This window comes from Carassius auratus, chromosome 36, assembly GCF_003368295.1.
Source record: "Carassius auratus strain Wakin chromosome 36, ASM336829v1, whole genome shotgun sequence".
Lineage (NCBI taxonomy): Eukaryota > Metazoa > Chordata > Actinopteri > Cypriniformes > Cyprinidae > Carassius > Carassius auratus.
This window is the reverse complement of record NC_039278.1, coordinates 8683270-8701290: the sequence shown is the minus strand read 5'-3', so window position 1 is coordinate 8701290 and position 18021 is coordinate 8683270. Positions and strand designations below refer to the sequence as shown.

The following is an 18021-nucleotide window of genomic DNA, read 5'->3' as shown; positions in this document are numbered from 1 at the left end:
ACATTTTATTTATGAATCATGTTTTCTCTGTGAAACCATTCGCCCACACAGATTTTGCACACGAGCGTTTGCATACACAGCGTTTGTGAATGAGACCTGAGGAGAGGGTTGGTGGAAGAATTTGTGATCAGAAGTCAAATGTTTATCAAATAATGTATTATGTATATATGTAACGTTGTTTTATGAATTGTTTTAGTTATAAAATAACCCTGATAGGAAGTGTACATGGTTCAACATGCAATAAATTACTTTTACAATACCAAATGTAACCTGATAGCTGATAGTCCCTCCCTTTTGTTCTCTTTATTTCTGTCAGAGCAAGTATCTCAAATTTAAAGTTAATTTTGTCATCTGTGTTGTTCATTGTCTGTGAAATTTTTTGCTGTTTGTGTGACTTCTGACATGAGAACTTTTAAATCCTGACTGGTGGATTCAATAAATTGCTTCATTCTGGTGTAATAATTTGAAAATGTGGCTTCGGTTATCATTAAGGTCCTTCAGGCATTCATGAGTTTGTCAGAAATATTACTTTAGTTAACACCATAGGACCAAATAATGTACCATTTTTATGTTACATTTTTAATTCATACATGGTTATATGGAGAGCATATGACCAGCAGTGAAATGTAAGTCCGGTTCGCTCCATGGACAGTGCAATTATTAAAGAATACAAACACAATAAAATTATATATAAATATGGTATGGAAAAAGTAAGATAAAAAAGAATAAGGACCGTATGCTGTAGACGTAATTAATATTTGAGCAGGAATGTACAAGAGAAGAATGTGCAAAAGGCTGTACAGGTTATTTACATAGCAGCAATAGACATAGTAAAAAAAGTAAATAAAAATAAAAAAGTATTGAATGTGTTCATTAATATAAAATTTTTCACACATTGACTGTCAAAAATCTAAAACCCCGTTTACACTAGTGCGTTTTCGTTTTAAAACGGCGTTTGAGAATTGAAACGATTCATGCTTACACTGGCGTTTCAGAAACGATCGCCATCTACACTACATAACCGAAAACACATGTCATGTGACCATTCATGCACACTGGGTGTGACTTAAAAGTGTAAACAAGAAGTCTCAACAATGAGCACGATGACGAGGAAAAGCAAGGACGACTTTGTGTGGACAGATGATGAGGAGGAATTGTTACTCAAAGTTACTAATGATTTCAAGGCAGCCGAAAATGTCAATTGGGAGTCATGCCAAAACAAATACAGCGACATACTCGACAGAGACGTTATATGGTCATCAAGGATACACAGAGATCACGTGCGCAGCCATGCCATAATTTTCAAAAGTCTCCGTTTTGGTCCGTTTACACTGAAACGCAACCCTGGAGATTTCGAGCTAAAACGTGGTCAGCAGCGTTTTCAAAAGTCTCCGTTTTCGAATGTGGAAAATGCGGGAGAAGTGTAAACGATGGGCGTAACTGTAGCAAAAGTTATAGTGATAGTCAATATATGTTTTCCATCACTAAATGTTTTTTTTAAAGAAAATTTGTATTTTAATTGTGATGAGTTTATTTATATTATTTTATTTTGCGATTTTAAGCATAATTGTCTGCTATAAGCATTATTTGCCCGCTTATTATTTATCCTGAACACATTGTCTTGCATTGGTAACGAGGCTTCGTAAGCTATAATGGTTGTAGTTGCTAGATATCAAGAGTTCAAATCCCACCCGTCAGATCTTTTCTCATAAATGAATATATATATATATATATATATATATATATATATATATTTTTTTTGGAGCAAAATAATCATGATTAAAAGTTATGAATAATTATCATGCAGGGTTTTTTAGACTATCTATTGAGTGTATTCGAAACTTTGGACTGACTCACAGCCCACAGTTTTCAGTATGGGTTAAATTAAAAAGAAATTTGAATAATATAGCCAGTATTCAGAGTTTCAGGTTTCTGAAGTCAATTTCTTATCCCCTGCAGGTGTTTCTGGTGAAGGCGTGCTTTAGCTAAAGACGTTGTGACCCTTTAGTTTCTTTCAGTAATACAGAAACCACATTCTCCTTTGCCCTCAATGCAACACCACCATTCAAATGAAGTCAGATTGAGGAGTCTGAGAAAAGGCGCCTCTATGAGATCGATACTGTTCTTATGTGTTTTCATAATTACCCTTCCCCCGTTTGGGCCTCTCATTTCCGGCCCTTCCCCCCTTTTCTCGTTTTGCTTGCCTCTTGAGGTGATCGTCAGGTGTGAAATGTTGTTGCTTCGTTTGGAGGCCAACAGCTCACGTGTCGATAAAACAATGTCAGACCTTCTCAGTGTCAATCCAAGGTATCCAATTCAGCATTCATTCATTCACTCGCTCACTTCTGAAATCCTTTTGAGATGTAAAACTGACCCATATAAGCATTACACACCTTTATTTTGTTAATTGTAACTAGGGCTGCATGATTGTTTAAACTGTTAATCATGATTAGTTTGCTTAAAACATTAGTGTTTATCCTGATTATTGTCATATATGTATATATAAATATATAGATTCAGGGATTTTAACTCTTGACGCTCTGGGAGTCCCAACCATGAAAGCTTAGGAAGACTTGTTAGCAATGCAAGAGAACGCAAATGCCGAATTAAAATAAAGCATCTCTTTAATAAATAATCAGTTGGCAAATATCGCAAGAAACCGAAATCGCAATTACGATTAGAAATAGGATTTATCATGCATCCTTAAGTGTAACGTGATTTGTTAGGTATGTTACATGTGTAATTATTTTGGTAGCCCATTTCTTTGAAAACATTCCTGAATTCAAATGAGGACAGAAAATGCTTGTTTGTATTCTCCCGTTTAAGTTGTTTATTATGTTGATTTTAGGTTTTTTTTGTGATGTTGGTCAGTACTTTTCGCTAAATTTACCAGCAATTTACCACCAAATTTTTGACACCACATTTAAGGTCTTAAATCATTTGAAGTGAAACGTTCACATCCAACCGACTCTGTTTGGGTACATTTCTCCACCCTGTATTTGAGGTAAAGTCGGACAGCTCTGCCTCCACCCGCTTCAAACACATAAACAGATGTGTTTTCACTGCACGAGGGAGGGGGCTTAGGGTGTATACACAGAATTTAGGGCAAAAGGATCCATGGATCTATCCATCTGTGAAAGCTAAAGCTCTTATAGGGAAAGATTTCAAACAGAAAGTTGGGAACGTAATGACTGGTTCCTCTTTACTTGCTGATAGATTTTTTTTTTTTTTATGTGTTTGTCCTTAGAGGGTTACATGATGAATCATTTTATAGTTCATAGTTCAGTTTCTTCTTCTCTCAGTTTATAAAGCATAATCATCTGTGATATTTGCTCATGGGTTATTTATCCTGAAAACATATTTTGAATTTGTTTGTTTGCGTTGTCTTGCATTGGTAACAAATCTTTTCGGGTTGCCAGATTTCAACTTGAAATCCTTAATCAGAGCTTTTTTCATGAATTGATACATTTTCCTTTCTTAATCATCCAAACCTGGCAACCATGCGCACGCCCTCTCTGTATATTACAGAAAAAAATGCTGATGAGATAAAAGCCCTAGCAAACCCGTAAACTGGAGTTTAGTGATCTCTGTTGAGATATTCTGCTCAAATAAAAGTGCAACTAGGTTTTTTTTCCTTTTTTTCTTTTCCTTTTTTTTATTCAGGCAGTCATCTGCACTGTATGCTTTGCCTAAATCTTTAACATTTTCATCATTTGTGTTTATGTGAGAGTGCAATGAAATGAATAAAAATAATTACTAACCATATTATATATATATATATATATATATATATATATATATATATATATATATATATATATATATATATATATATATATATATATAATATGATGCAAAATAATTGTAATTTTAACTGTTTAACCATTAATGTTCAGCCCTAGCTTGACTATTTGAAAATATCAGAGTTGGGAATCGAGTATATATATATATATATATATATATAATTTTTTTTTTTTTCAGTTATCATATTTTTTAAGTATGTTTGGTTTTAAAAAATTTATTTCACTAATGCAATACCATGCAAACACACGTTTGCAGCTAGTTGAAATTTTAATTCATAAATACAAATTGAAAAATATAGTCTCATACTTTTCCCGCCTTGACTTTGTGACGCAACAAAAAAAAAGTCAACCCCTTCAACAATTAATCAGAAGTTTTACATATCATTTTATTAAAGCTGCGCACTTTGTTGTGCTTTATTTTCCAGTATACTCTGCTAACACGGTTACAGTTTTATGAGTTTTCAAAGCATTTTTTTGAGACAAATATGTTAAATGCCTTACGATTCTTCCTTTAGAATTACACAGAGGTACTTGAAAATGATATGAAGCTCCCTTCTGGGTGACTGGTTTTGGACACACAGAATTATGATTAAAATATAAGGGTGGAGCGGAGTACCATTCAAAAAAAAAAAAAAAAAAAATAGAGAAGAGGCAGTTCATTTGTGAGATTTATAGTGTGGCACTCCTCAGAAACCCATACATCCTGTAATTAACCCTCATTGGCCCTCAGCGTTCCCTTTACTTTCACTCAGACCCTCCACCTCTGCTGCTAATGAGAGCTCAGGAACCGTGGAGGAGAGCAACAAGGGAAGGAGACAAAGAATGACCAATTCAACACTGCCCACTGCTCTGCTTCCAGCCCTGTGTTCCTGGCTGTGCGTGATTTAATAGGGTTTTTCTGGCACATGAAGTTTCTGTTGTCATTAAGATCCTTCAGACATTCACGCATTTGTTAGAAACATTGCTTTAATTAAAACTGAAGATTTGATTAACATTTTTACATTTCATCATCATAAAACTAACAGTTCTTGTCCTCGGGAATATTAGGAACTAGCTTGCTTATTGCTTACTGCATACGTCTTATACTATGAAATAATGCATTATGCAATGATAAATGTTCCAAAGTATAGTGTGCTGTGTTGTTCTCACTCGGCCTCCCTATATTTGATCACCTCGTCATGTTGCATGTTTAATTCAGCAGGTTAGTTTGCATTTTGTGGACGTCATTTTGAAAATAATTATAAATAAATATTTATTAATAAAAGATGTATGTAGCACCTTTCATACATTAAATGTAAAAATGGTTTAACAGGAGAGAAAATTTTAAATGAATAATAATAATCATTAATTAATATAATTATACTATAATTAAAAAACAATACTAATTTGTTAAAAAATTAAATGTATTATTATTGTTATTAATGTATCATTTATAATGAATAATGAAACATTTAAAATTGAAATGGTGTAAATGAAAAACAAGTATATAGAATTTAATTTGTTATTATTATTAATTATTGATCATTAAAATGTAGTGGAAAAGAAAGGTCTTGAGTGTTGCATTTTGGTATGTACTATTCTGCACAATGTGCCTTGTATACTCCTTATTTTGGCAAATATTGCAGATCATATTAGTAAGTGTATTATGGTAGCATGCTGTACCAAACGGCCTCGGTGCATAAACAGCTGCAATGCATAACTTCAAATCACCCATTTTTTACACCTTAATTACGCTTTAATGTCAGAAACAATATCTTCTAAAGAAATAGTTACACTTTATTTTCATTATTTGTATTAGTTTATTAGTTTCGAGCACTTGCTAGCTAACAGTTCGGTTTAGCCATGACTTTTTCACAAAACAGACCAGTCTCTTATATCTTATTGCGGCTTTCTTGGCCAGGGCTCCTTCGCAAAAGAGGCTTGTTCTCAAAGGATTTCCCTGGTTAAATAAAGGTTAAATAAATAAATAAAAAATAAAATATAATGCAGTTTCGGATGAGAGATGGCAAAGTGAGTAATGAGAGCACAGTTTCATTCGCTGCTCTTCTTAACCTCGTTTGTCTGTCTGTGTGTTTTTCATATGCAGCTCTATGAACTGGACAGTGACCCAAAGAGGAAGGAGTTCCTGGACGATCTGTTCAGCTTCATGCAGAAGAGAGGTATGTGTAAAGAAAATCAAAAACATCTCCATATATCATCTTATAGAGAGACCTTGATGACCCAGACTTTTCCATATCAGCACCCTGCTCTTCTTTCAGTGATCTTTGTGTGTATTTATATCGAAGCACAGCAGTTTTCTCTCTCCATATCATGCTAAGGCAGGTCTAACATGGGAGTTCGAACACATGCCCATGTCATGATCCGGCCTTGAAACCGTTGAAACGTGTTCCTATTAAACTGACTGCAGAAAATGTTCTCTAACATCTGTTGAACCCTCTCCTGATGAAGAAATGAATAACCTGGGAGATAAATTGTATTAGCTAGGTTTATTTAAAGCACAAATGCATGAGCACAGAAATCTGCTGGCTTGAGAAAAGAGAAAACCTTTACCGTTTTCCCAAACGAAGACTAAAATAGGAGTTCCTTTCGTTTGTAGAGGATACGTTTGAGTGCTAAGTCACTCAGCGCAGCTGTTGGTTTCCATGCAGGGACTCCAGTGAACAGGATTCCCATCATGGCCAAGCAGGTGCTGGATCTCTATATGCTGTACCAGCTGGTGACAGAGAAGGGGGGGCTGGTGGAGGTCATAAATAAAAAGTTGTGGAGGGAGATCACGAAGGGCCTGAACTTGCCGACCTCCATCACCAGCGCTGCCTTCACTCTCAGAACACAGTACGTACTCACCGACACCTTCACAGGAGAAATCATGTTTACTTGCACACGCAGAATGGAGACACCCACTGCTGTGATTGGCTAACGTCTTTGCATATGAAATGAGCATAACATGTGGAACGCTCTCAAAAGCTTTCACTGCATCCTTACCATCAGCCGCCAAGATTACCTGATAGGGAGAAGTGTTGATTAAAGCACTATATTTAGAATGAATCGCGTTGCATCAGGTTGCAGCGCTGCACTGCAGCCGAACACAGTTGTTGCAAGATGCAAGGATCTCATTGCAACCCGATCTATGTAAATAACTTACTATGTAAATAACAGACTTGTTGAGCAGTGTAAACCGTCATTTTAATGGGAGTTTGGTCAAGAATACTGAATCAAATCACTTGTACACTCACTCTTATCTTGAGTTGACTGCTCCAGCGTTTTGATCGCTTTTTGTATATAAAATAATCACAATATAAAGAACAGATGGTTTTCACGCTACTAACCGGAAGAGTGTGAAGTTGGTTTAGCCATTGGCTTGACTGACTAATGCAGAAACAGCAGTGAGACACATTTACACCATTTATTTATTTTTCACAAAAAAGGGACCGTGTTCATTTAATCAACATTCGTGAATGTAAATGTACCCAAATTAGCCCAAAGGCTAGTTTTCAATGTAGTCCCTTTGCCAGATGTTATTAGGCCAAAAAACAATATTTTAAAAACAATAACAGCGAAATTCAACCAAAAATTAAACCACAAATTATACAATACTGACAATAAAAAATAAAGAAAAGATTTAAATAGAAAGCAGCTTATTAAGATATATAAACAACATTAGTGTTCACATTGTTGGTTTTAATGATGCTTAAATGAGTTAAAGGATGTACATTCTCTAATTGATTGTGGTATTGAATTCCACTGAATGAAAAAAACTGCTTGACCAAACGAGATTCTACTAGTTACTCTGTTTTCAATAGATTTAAATTGAATAAAATCAACCAGAGGAGGAGCTAAACCATGTATAATCTAATAAACTAAACCAACATTTTTAAAGTCCAAATGAAATCAAAATTGACTTTACCAATGAACATAGCTAGGCTTGATGTGAACAATTAATCTCTGAAAGTTTATCTGCTGAAAAAAAAAAATATATATAATTAAAATTAAACCCACCCCTCCAACCGCTAGTTTGCTTTGAGTGAGACACCGAGAGGAGGAGCGCAAACATAAAACCATGCCCTCTATTCAATATTCAGATTTAGCTTGAAATACATCACTATACTGCAATAAATTCGGCAGCTACTTCCGGTTTATGCAGACTTTTAACTAAGTGATGTTTTCCCACCTAAGCAGGTTATAAATACCGTATTTTCCGAACTATCAGTCGCACTGATGCGACTTATACTCAGGTGCGACTTATAGTCCAAAAATACGGTATTTAAGATATATGAAAATGTTGAAAACAATTTAAGTGCTTTGTTTGTACAACTATTCCATTGGTTTTTGAACTATAGCAAGTGTATTAGACCAACTTGTCAGACAATAATATGAGAAAGAATTGGCCCCAGTATTGACCCTTGTGGAACACCAGTTGACAGGCACAATGAATTGAATTTATAATTGAGATGAGATTCAATTAAATGTACTGATTTTTATTTTGAAAATGAAAATACGTTAAATAAGTTAATTAAATTGAGTAATTTATGTAAAAGAATATTATGATTTACAGTTTAAAACGCTTTCTGTAAATCAAGAAATACAGCCCCTACCGCTTCACCTTTATCCATTAATGCCTTTACCTTTTCAATAAAATAACAAGTAGTCATTTATGTTGAATGATTTACCCTAAAGCCGAACTGCATCAGATGTAATTGACAAAGGACTATTATTAAAATGGTCAATAATTTGTTTAGCCACCAGTTTTTCAAAATTGCTGGTTAAATGGGGATTTCCAAGAGGTGGGGAATCTCCCTTGATCTAATGATCTATAAACTATTTTATACCATCATGCTCATGCACATCCAGTTTCAGATTTCTCAAATTTAGTTTAGGTTGCAATGTTTTTTGTACCAAAAAGGTCTTTCTTTACCTGAAGTAGTATGGCTATTGAGATTGATGGACAGACATGAGTTCAGAACACAAAATGAATCATTCATATTTTAATCTGGGGAGTTTAAACTAGTAACTATTATTTAAAAGTAACCACTTATGTGTTTTAATCTCCAAAATATTTAGATTTTCCATTGCATGACCCCTTTAATTGTGCACTGCAGATATATGAAGTATCTGTATCCTTACGAATGTGAGAAGAGGTGTCTCAGCAACCCCAATGAGCTGCAGGCAGCCATCGACAGTAACCGGCGAGAGGGACGCAGACAGGGCTTCGGGAGCTCGCTCTTCAGCTACTCGCCCAACGGGACATCTGCCATGCTCTCTGCACCCAAACTCTCCATGCCTCCCATGGGCATCACCCTGCCCAGCAATGGAGCCTCTGTCTCATCCTTACAGAAAAATAAGAAAGGTAAAGCCTGCTTGCAGACTCACAAAATATAATGCAGTGGGTCATGGTTACATAATGATGGGTAGAAACTGATTACATGTAATCCAGATTCCAAAAATTAAGTACTGGTAATTAGAATATATTGCATTTTAAAATGCTCATAATCAGATTATAAAAAAAAAAAAAAAAAAATGGAATACATGATTACATTTTACACACACAATGGCAGCAAGTTTCTTTCTAAAAAATCTTAGGGTGTCTAATACCGTTTAGCTTTGACTCTATTTCACACAATAGAATGGCCGTGTAAATGCCATGTAAGTAAATTTGTAATCCATACTTCTTGAGTTTGGGGACAAAAGGACCTCTCAGTCACTGACAAAATATAGAGATGTGTAGTTCTTTATTATATGCTTTCATGTGACTTTTTAATGTTTATTAATGCAGAGATTCCCAGTCCTTTTGTCAGCCAAACTCTTTAAATATAAAATATTTACTTAAAGACCCACGAGAGTTTAAGTTATGTTTCAATAATTTAACAACACATGAGCAAGTTCACGCTTCTCTGATGTCAGTTAATGACCAAGTTGACATGTAGGTAAAAAAAAAAAAAAAAAAAATATATATATATATATATATATATAATAAAATATTATTATTGTTATGATTTTCTTTTTTTGTCTGTTCATTTGTTTTATTTTAACGGTTTTAATTTTCTGAAAATGTATTATTTACATTTTTCCTGTTTATTATTAAATTAACGATTAGCTTTTCAACTCGTTAACCATAGTTTGGGAAACCCTGCTTGACATAGTGTAAAGTTGAATGCATTTCTTCTTGTTGACAACAAAGCATATAATATATTTTCTTCTCTCTTTTTTTTTTTTTTTTTTTTTTAGGTTAAAAAGTTATCTGAAAGTAATCAAAGTAGTCTGAATACATTACCTTAATTGAGTTATCTAAGATTGTAATTAAGATTATAAAAGAGTACATTAGCTATCGCTCAGTAACGTGATCTGGCCAGTACTGTGGTTCCATCTAATGACATCTTAGAAAAATGACTCGGATGTTGCCATATGGTTCTATAGGCTTCTGTCCTGTTGTCTGTTGTAGAGGATGACGGGGTTCAGACCCGTCTGCCTGCGTCTCTGGCCACTCATTCGGTAGCTGCGGCCCAGGCTGCGGCGGCACAGGCGGCCACCATCGCTCAGGTCGCTGCGCTGGAGCAGCTGCGGGACAAGCTGGAGTCCGGAGAGCCCCCAGAGAAGAAGATAGCACTGCCACTGGAGGAACACCAGCGGCTACTGCAGAGAGCCCTTCAACACAACCTGCTGGCCATGACCGCACAGATCCCCATGAACATCCGCATCAACAGCCAAGGTACTGATGCTTTAACATTCGGCCCAACAGATGGACCAAACATGTCAATAGCAGGCATGTGCAATCACTTTTTAAAACCGACCACACCAGCAGTTCTGATACAGTCTATCAAGTGTGCATTTCTATTAACAAGGCTTTTTGCTTCATGGAAAACAAATCTGTTATTTGGCATTCAATGGCATGCTTATTAAATAATACTACTAATAATAATGGTTTAAGACCGTTTTCTGGTTCATTGGACTCTAATGAACATTTGGTGTTTACATTAGATGTGTTGTTGTATTAAAAAAAGCTAGCATCTGAAGTGAGATCTAAATACACCGTATTAATAAAACAATTTTAAAAAACTTGGTACATTGTCCGAAGGTGTATATGTATGTTGTACAGTCATGCTTATTTCTTAAACGTGCGTTGAAACATACTGCACTGTAAAAAATCAGGCACAGTTAGACTACAAAGAGTTGATTTAATTTACATTTTAACTGTGGTTTTATCCTTTCCCATAAACACCAACCTGAGAAGAAGAAAAAAAAGACCTTTTTATAAAATGTTTGATGTTTCAGGGAAACCTCTGTGTGGAATGAAATCATCATCATTCGCTGGAACCAGTTTATTTTGTAGGAAAGGGTGTGAAGATATTACCACAGCCAGACTAAATTACTCGCATGTGGTACGTGCGCTTTACAGATCAGTGGTTGTCAGGTGGAGATGTCAACAGCGTTCTCGAGGATGAGTCATTCCAACTCTCATGATCCCACAGTGTAATATTCTAATGAACCAGGCCACTAAAGGCTGTTTAGAAGTGCTCTGATTAGATCTTATCAGAACTGTCGAATTGCATTGATGTATCTACTTTAAACAATGCTGGCATGAAGGGTCTGATTCATTAGCAGACTGAAGGTGTTGACCACAACGACAAAAAGATAAAGGCCAATATTTCTGCCGCGTGGGAAATCCCTGCCTCATCAACACAAGCATGACTTCCTTCTCTTGGTTAGAGGTGTTAAATACTACAAGTTTCACCTTGTGTATTTTATCGGAAGACGAAGAAGGGGCTGAATAAATTTCCCTTGCTGCGGCATGTGAACTCTTTTCATTTGTTTAGCCTGCTTCTATCTATCAACTTGAAATAGCTGAGGCAGTGCCCCCTGCTGGAATTATTCTGCCAACAGAATATTATTACTAGCTTTGTGAGTGCCACAATTCTCATACTTTGAGTTAGTGGTGTGTACGGACCAGTACCCTATGTCTTAAATGTTGGGAATTAAAGGGATGGCTCACCCAAAACAATTAAACTTCTGTCATCATTTATTCATTCTCGGGTTGTTTCAAACCTGTATGAGGTTCATTCATCTGCTGAACATAGAAGATGATATTTGGAAAAATGTTGCTGGACCCATCTGCCTTGCATCTCTGGTCAGGATTTCGTGAAAGGGTCTTATTCATAAAAGTATTTTCGTTACATTTTTTTTTTTTAAGTTTTGTGTACAGGTGGAAACATTGTCAAAATAGTCACAGGTCACACAGATCCAAATGTAGCTGGTTATATGACTTTGTGAAGAAATTGTGGATGCATATAGACTGAACACGTAATATGCATGCCTGTTTTCACAAATGCATGTCTTTATAGTATAGAAAGAGATGATAACGACATTGTAAAATTTTGAAATCTGTTAAAGCTGAAGTAGGTAACTTTTGTAAAAATGTATTTGTTAAACCTGTCATTATGTCCTGACAGTAGAATATGAGACAGATAATCCGTGAAAAAATCAAGCTCCTCTTGCTCCTCCCAGTGTCCTATTGCCATTTGCAGAAATAATCTGCTCCCGGTAAAAAATAACCAATCAGAGCTGCGGTCCGTAACTTTTTTTTTTGTGTTCAAGATTTATAAAATGTATATAATAAGCGAGTACACCATGAATCCATTTTCCAAACCGTGTTTTTAGCTTGTCCTGAATCACTAGGGTACACCTATAATAATTGTTTATATTCAGACTATTTTAGATTGCTTCGGGGGTACCGCGGCGGAGTAACCCAGTACCTTTGTGATTCTTCATAGACATAAACAGAGAGAAGTAGTTCCGGCTACGATGTTCTTCCACAAGACGCAAGCAGTTCTGTTTATTAACCGCTAGAGCGTCAAAAGTTCCCTACCGCAGCTTTAAATGCTCCCAAAAAGCCATCATCATGAATAAATCCCCAAAAGTTGTAAACCGTTTCATGTAAACAGCCCGTTAATCTTCCCAACCTGGCAACCATGAGCATGCACGCTCTTTACGCTTCAGAAAAAGCACTGATGAACATTAGCGAACTGTTGAGATATCATGTTCAAATAAAAGTGTAATACAGCCCGTTTGTTTATGTGGTGGTTTGCAATGCGATTGCAATTTATTTTTAGAGCGAAATATTAATGATTAAGCATTTAAACATTATTGTGCAGCCCTAATATACAGGTGTGCAGTTACTTTTTTTATTGATGACTCTGTTTTGTTTTTCTGTCTATCAGAGAGCAGGCAAGACTCGGCCATGAGCCTGACCACCAATGGCCTAAACAGCATCAGCATGTCGTTGGAGCTCAACGGAGTCGTCTACACCGGTGAGGAGCCATCACCACGTAGATTATATTCAAGTTCTCCTTGTTTTGACTGTGACTAATCTTCCTGTTTTCCCACAACAGGTGTTCTCTTCGCCCAGGCCGCGGCGTCGACCTCATCAGGGGCATCCAACAAATCTTCCTCGGGAAACAGCGGGCCTCAATCTGTCCAGCACACACCTACCTCATCCTCAAACAACCAATCGCCTTAGCACCTCAGACTCTCTCCGTCAGTGCAAAACCAAAGCCAAGCAACCTCACTTACTACAGAAGATATGCCAAAAAAAAAACCAGTGCAGGAATAACTGAATCGTTCTCAACTTGAAGTACACTAGCTCAGGTCTCTTATTTACACTCTCCTTTGTTCAGGAGTCAAAAGAAATCTAAAATGACGACAGAGTTTATTATAAAGATGATGATATAATGTATATGCAAAACCTGTGAATAATTTATTTCTCTTTCTGTGAGCACACTGTCCGGCGATTCTGCTTTTTAGGGTTTTATAATCTCTTGACTGACAATAGCTTTTCATTAATAAGCGAACCCATAGCAATAGTATTATTGTTATAACGTGTGACGCGAACAGCTTGAGGGTATGAACTAATCATATATTGTTGTAGATTTGATTTTCTCTCTGTATGTATCTGCAGTGCCTTGTGAAGGCTGGCACAGTTTGAATGCGAACAAGAACACAATATAAACTGCGTCACCGTCGGAAGTTGACTGTTGTTTGTCGCAAGTGTCCAGCTGTTTGGTTTCCCATCTCAGAGCTTGATATAAGTCGGTTAAGAATCTTTTTTTAAAGGGATGGTTCACCCAAAAATAAAAACTCATTTACTCAACATTAAGATGTTTCAAACCTGTATGAGATTTTGAAGAATGTAACCAAACAGTTTCTGGTCACCATTGACTTTTATGACAGTTGTGAAAGTCAATGGCGACCGACAACATTCTTCTAAATATCTTCTTTTGTGTTAAACATTCATACAGGTTTGGAACAACAGAAGTTTAATTTGGGGGAGAACTGTCCCTTTAAGGAGCTGATGTAGATGTGTATTCTTGCAAGCATACCCTGTTTTCATGTTTCTTGTTTATTTAATGTTTGCATCTTCATGACTCTCCGTGAGCTTCGCAAAGGTCGCTGAGTTATTGCAGGTGTTGAATCCGAATGTACCTGGACCTGCTGCGGCCCACAAACCATTTTATTCTCACCCATAGTTGCTCTAAAGGTTATGTGGAAATAGTTCAGAGGCAGTTTTTTCCTAGAGCTTTCTCTTAGATCAGCAGTTGGGCTGAAAATCATTGCAGTTTGATTCAAAGCATGACAGTATCATAGGTTTATTTTGAAGGTTTGAACAGTTTCTTGACTAACTGAAGATCTCTAGCTTGTCACGTCATCAGGAGTTTAAGCTTAATATAATGCAGTTTTGAGGGGTCCAACGATGCAGCCTTTGCTGCTTCATCACGCAGGGCAGTTTCTGCTTCTGTATCGTGCTCTGTGTCTGTATTTTGTTTTTGTCAACCGCGCAAACCAGAGGAAATTACAATGGGAAGTTTTGAAAGTGTCTTGAGAAAAATGAAGTTTTCTTTTCTGAAGGGATTTGAGATAATGGATCATCAACTGTTCTGGTCAGTAAGAAGTGATTTTATAAACATGTAGCTACAGTTTATGAATTATGCCAAGCTCTTCTAGCATTACACTGTATGCGAGGTCAAATAGCCACTTGGTGGGCATCTAGGGGTGAACCATTTTTGACACAAACCAGGTCGTATAATAGCTACCGACTTCACTCATATGAAGTTGAATGATTATTTGGTGTTTCATAGGCGAGAGATGCTCCAGGCTTTCTGGAAATGGGGTTTCTTGAAACTTAAAGCCTTATTTTTAATCCACAACCGCTTGCAGGTACAACTTGAGTAACTTGAAGTTATAAGCCTTGACCCTTTATTTGGGGTCAAACCTGTAGCCTTTGCTTTCGCAGCAGAGATCCTCACGCATGCTAGGTCGTGCTAGCAACTCTTGAAGCATCGCATATAACACTTACCAGGACCACAGTTGCCGTACAGTCTAGAAAATGTTACCATTTCTGTCTGTATTCTACAATATTATAGTTTTTTTTTTCTGTTTATATAAGGACACCTCATTATAACACACACTCAGAAGTCATTACTGCCAGAATCTCTACCTCAAAAACTCATTTATCAGCTAAGAATCGTTTGCAAGCCTTGCCACTTCTCACATGGATCTACCGGCTGTGAGGTAGAACAGCATATATATATATACTTTATAATGTATTAGCCATGATATCCAGCACCTCTTTGCTTGTAACTGTAAAAACGGCACATTTTTCTTCAATACATATCTTAAAGAGAATTTGTTCTCTTTTTTTATCTGCTGTTCTGCATTTTAGAATCAAATCCCTCAACTTTTAAGTGACACATTCATATAGGAGTAGATCTTTAATTGTAATGGCCATTATCTATTGTTGTTGTTTTTTTTGTTCTGGGAAATAAAACTGTTACCACAAAGAGTAAGACAGATACACGTATCACCCATTTGAAGCTGTTAGTATCCATAATAGGGATGTCAAGTCGGTTTGAACTCTGATGTATGCCTTAGCGTATGCAGACTTTAATACTGCATGCTAACTTTATTGCAAGGACAACCAAAATTGCTGTACAATAAACCTTCTCTATTATTCTTTGATATTTCTTTGCCTGCTTTTGTCTCTGCAGATCTTAACGTTACACTAAAAATCAAGTCATTCACTTTTCCGATACATAGACAGCTGTGAAATTTAGGTTTTACGTTATAAGGCATTTGTTGTCTTCTCAGGAAATACACTTCTACCTCTAGTTATACAGACACGTTCATCGTAGAGCTGCGGTCACTGTGCATGTAACATTTATTTTACCCTTTTATATTAGTAATGCTAAATGTTAGCCTAATGACTCGAGGATTATTAATTAGATTTTTTCTTAATTTTTTCTCTAATTATCCCTTTCTTATGCGAGTGCTTTTGAGTTTTGGCTTGCTTGGGTTGAATCTGAAATAGCTCCTAGGAGGTTTTGGTTAGGGTGCTTCGTGTACCGCTGTGCACCAATTCAACTTTTGAAAACTTTTCGATTGCATAGTGTCAGCCTCTTGCCTGCTTCTATTAGGGGTGAAGGACAAAGACAATCCTAACCTTTCTAATCGCCGTTTGTTTAATTAACTTTATTTTGAAAAATAATATATCGATCTGTAACTGGGGTGGGGGGTGGGGGGGGGGGGTGTATGGGATCCAAAGAATGTCACATAAGTGCTGTGATGGGAAGAATATTAAGGATTCAAAATTCTCTATTACCTATATTTTGGCAAATCATCACACGTCAATCTCTCAGTCTGAATGCTGGTAACCCAAACAATGACACAAGAACACCTCAACACACGTTCATAACAAGTGTAGTTATTAGATGGAATTTTTTTATTTTTAACCTAAGTTATTTGCATTTTATATGTCGGGATGTAAAGGTAATTCCGGAGCTTCAGTTTGTGTGTGTTCGTTTTCGGTTTCTGTTTTTTTTTTTTTTTTTTTTTTTTTTTTAAAGAAAGTTCATGTTGTTTCAGAGTTTGCAAAATGTATTCTTGACGTTTACATTTTAGAATTGTCAAGCATCAGGTTTTTCAGTGTTTGATTTTTTTTTTTTTTATGGAGATCTTCAGCTGTAAACAGACATTGCATACAATAAAATGTAATTCTGATGAAATGTCAGTATGGTTCTAGATTCATTTCATTAAAAAAAAAAATCTTTATATAACTATATAATTTATGGAATAGTTATTTATCAAGTACCCATATCTGGGATTGTTTACTGAAAAATTAAATAAAAAAGGTCCACTGTGTTCCATATTCTTTTAAAAAAATGGGGGATTTAATATGGTAATCATGGCTGAATGACTGTTCATCTCTACAAAGCTGTCCAGCTGAAAACGTTGCATTGCTTAGAGGAAAATAGATCGAGTTTTGGGCATTTTATCACAAACCTAGCATTGTCACGTGTTGTAGTCTATTATAGACCTTCCACTAAAAAAAATCATACCATACAAAGACTAGTTGTTTTTCGCCCTAATTTGATATTAATAAATTACTTTGCAGTCAAACGATGCTTTGCCATTATTGGTGCTTCAATAACTGTAAACACACTGTCAATGTGACTTCTGCGTAACGTTACGCCGTTGTTCTTCGAAGCTCCGCCCTCCGCATCGAGCGCGTGTTCTGATTGGCTAAAGCTCGGTTGTGTTTTTTTCATCAGTCTCTGGTTTAAACCAGAGCCATATAGAGTGAGAGTTGCGACAACTCCATTGACTCCAATGGAACGCTTTTTTTACAGCAATGGCGGCTCGTGGAGCCTCTCAATAGTTCCCGGAAGTAGCGGCAAACCGATGCCGCGCCGTAGAAGATGCAGCAGAACAAACCGTTTGCAACGCACTTTTAACAGGTAAGACATTTAAATAATAAGATTGAGTATTATCAGTACATCTTAATCACAATAAATTGCCAATTAAAACCTTCTTGTAGATAATCACTCATTAAATGAGTAGATTTAAGGTTTGTTATCAGATAACTAACAGATTAGGCTAGGATTGGAGCTGAATAAAGTTAGTAACGAACACCCTAATAATTGTAAAATCTGTTCTCATAATTCAGTTTCATCCATCGTGTTTGCAATTAGAAAAAAAGGAGTATAAACATATTTTTTTGCAGGGTGGGGAAAGTTAGCTAACGTTACATAGCCTATTACGTTAGTTCAATATAACGTGTGACAGCGGTGAGTGGAAGTGGTAAAAATGAGGTTATAAAGTTTGTTCCTTATTACACGTATTAAATTACTTAATAATAAAATGCACCCTATTGATATACATTTAGAGTGAATTGAGT

General features: G+C 36.2%; 1 protein-coding gene across 1 annotated transcript in view; it reads left to right on the top strand.

Annotated features, from left to right (window-relative positions):
• The window catches only part of LOC113055141 (AT-rich interactive domain-containing protein 3A-like), a 37625-nt gene extending 21817 nt beyond the window's left edge, over positions 1-15808 (top strand). The window contains exons 4-9 of the mRNA XM_026221157.1: positions 5890-5962; positions 6452-6635; positions 8900-9147; positions 10240-10506; positions 13013-13102; positions 13184-15808. Coding sequence (XP_026076942.1) covers positions 5890-5962; positions 6452-6635; positions 8900-9147; positions 10240-10506; positions 13013-13102; positions 13184-13311 — 990 coding nt within the window. The 3' untranslated portion in view covers positions 13312-15808. The remainder of the gene's footprint in view (positions 1-5889; positions 5963-6451; positions 6636-8899; positions 9148-10239; positions 10507-13012; positions 13103-13183) is intronic.
• Positions 15809-18021: the final 2213 nt, after the last annotated feature.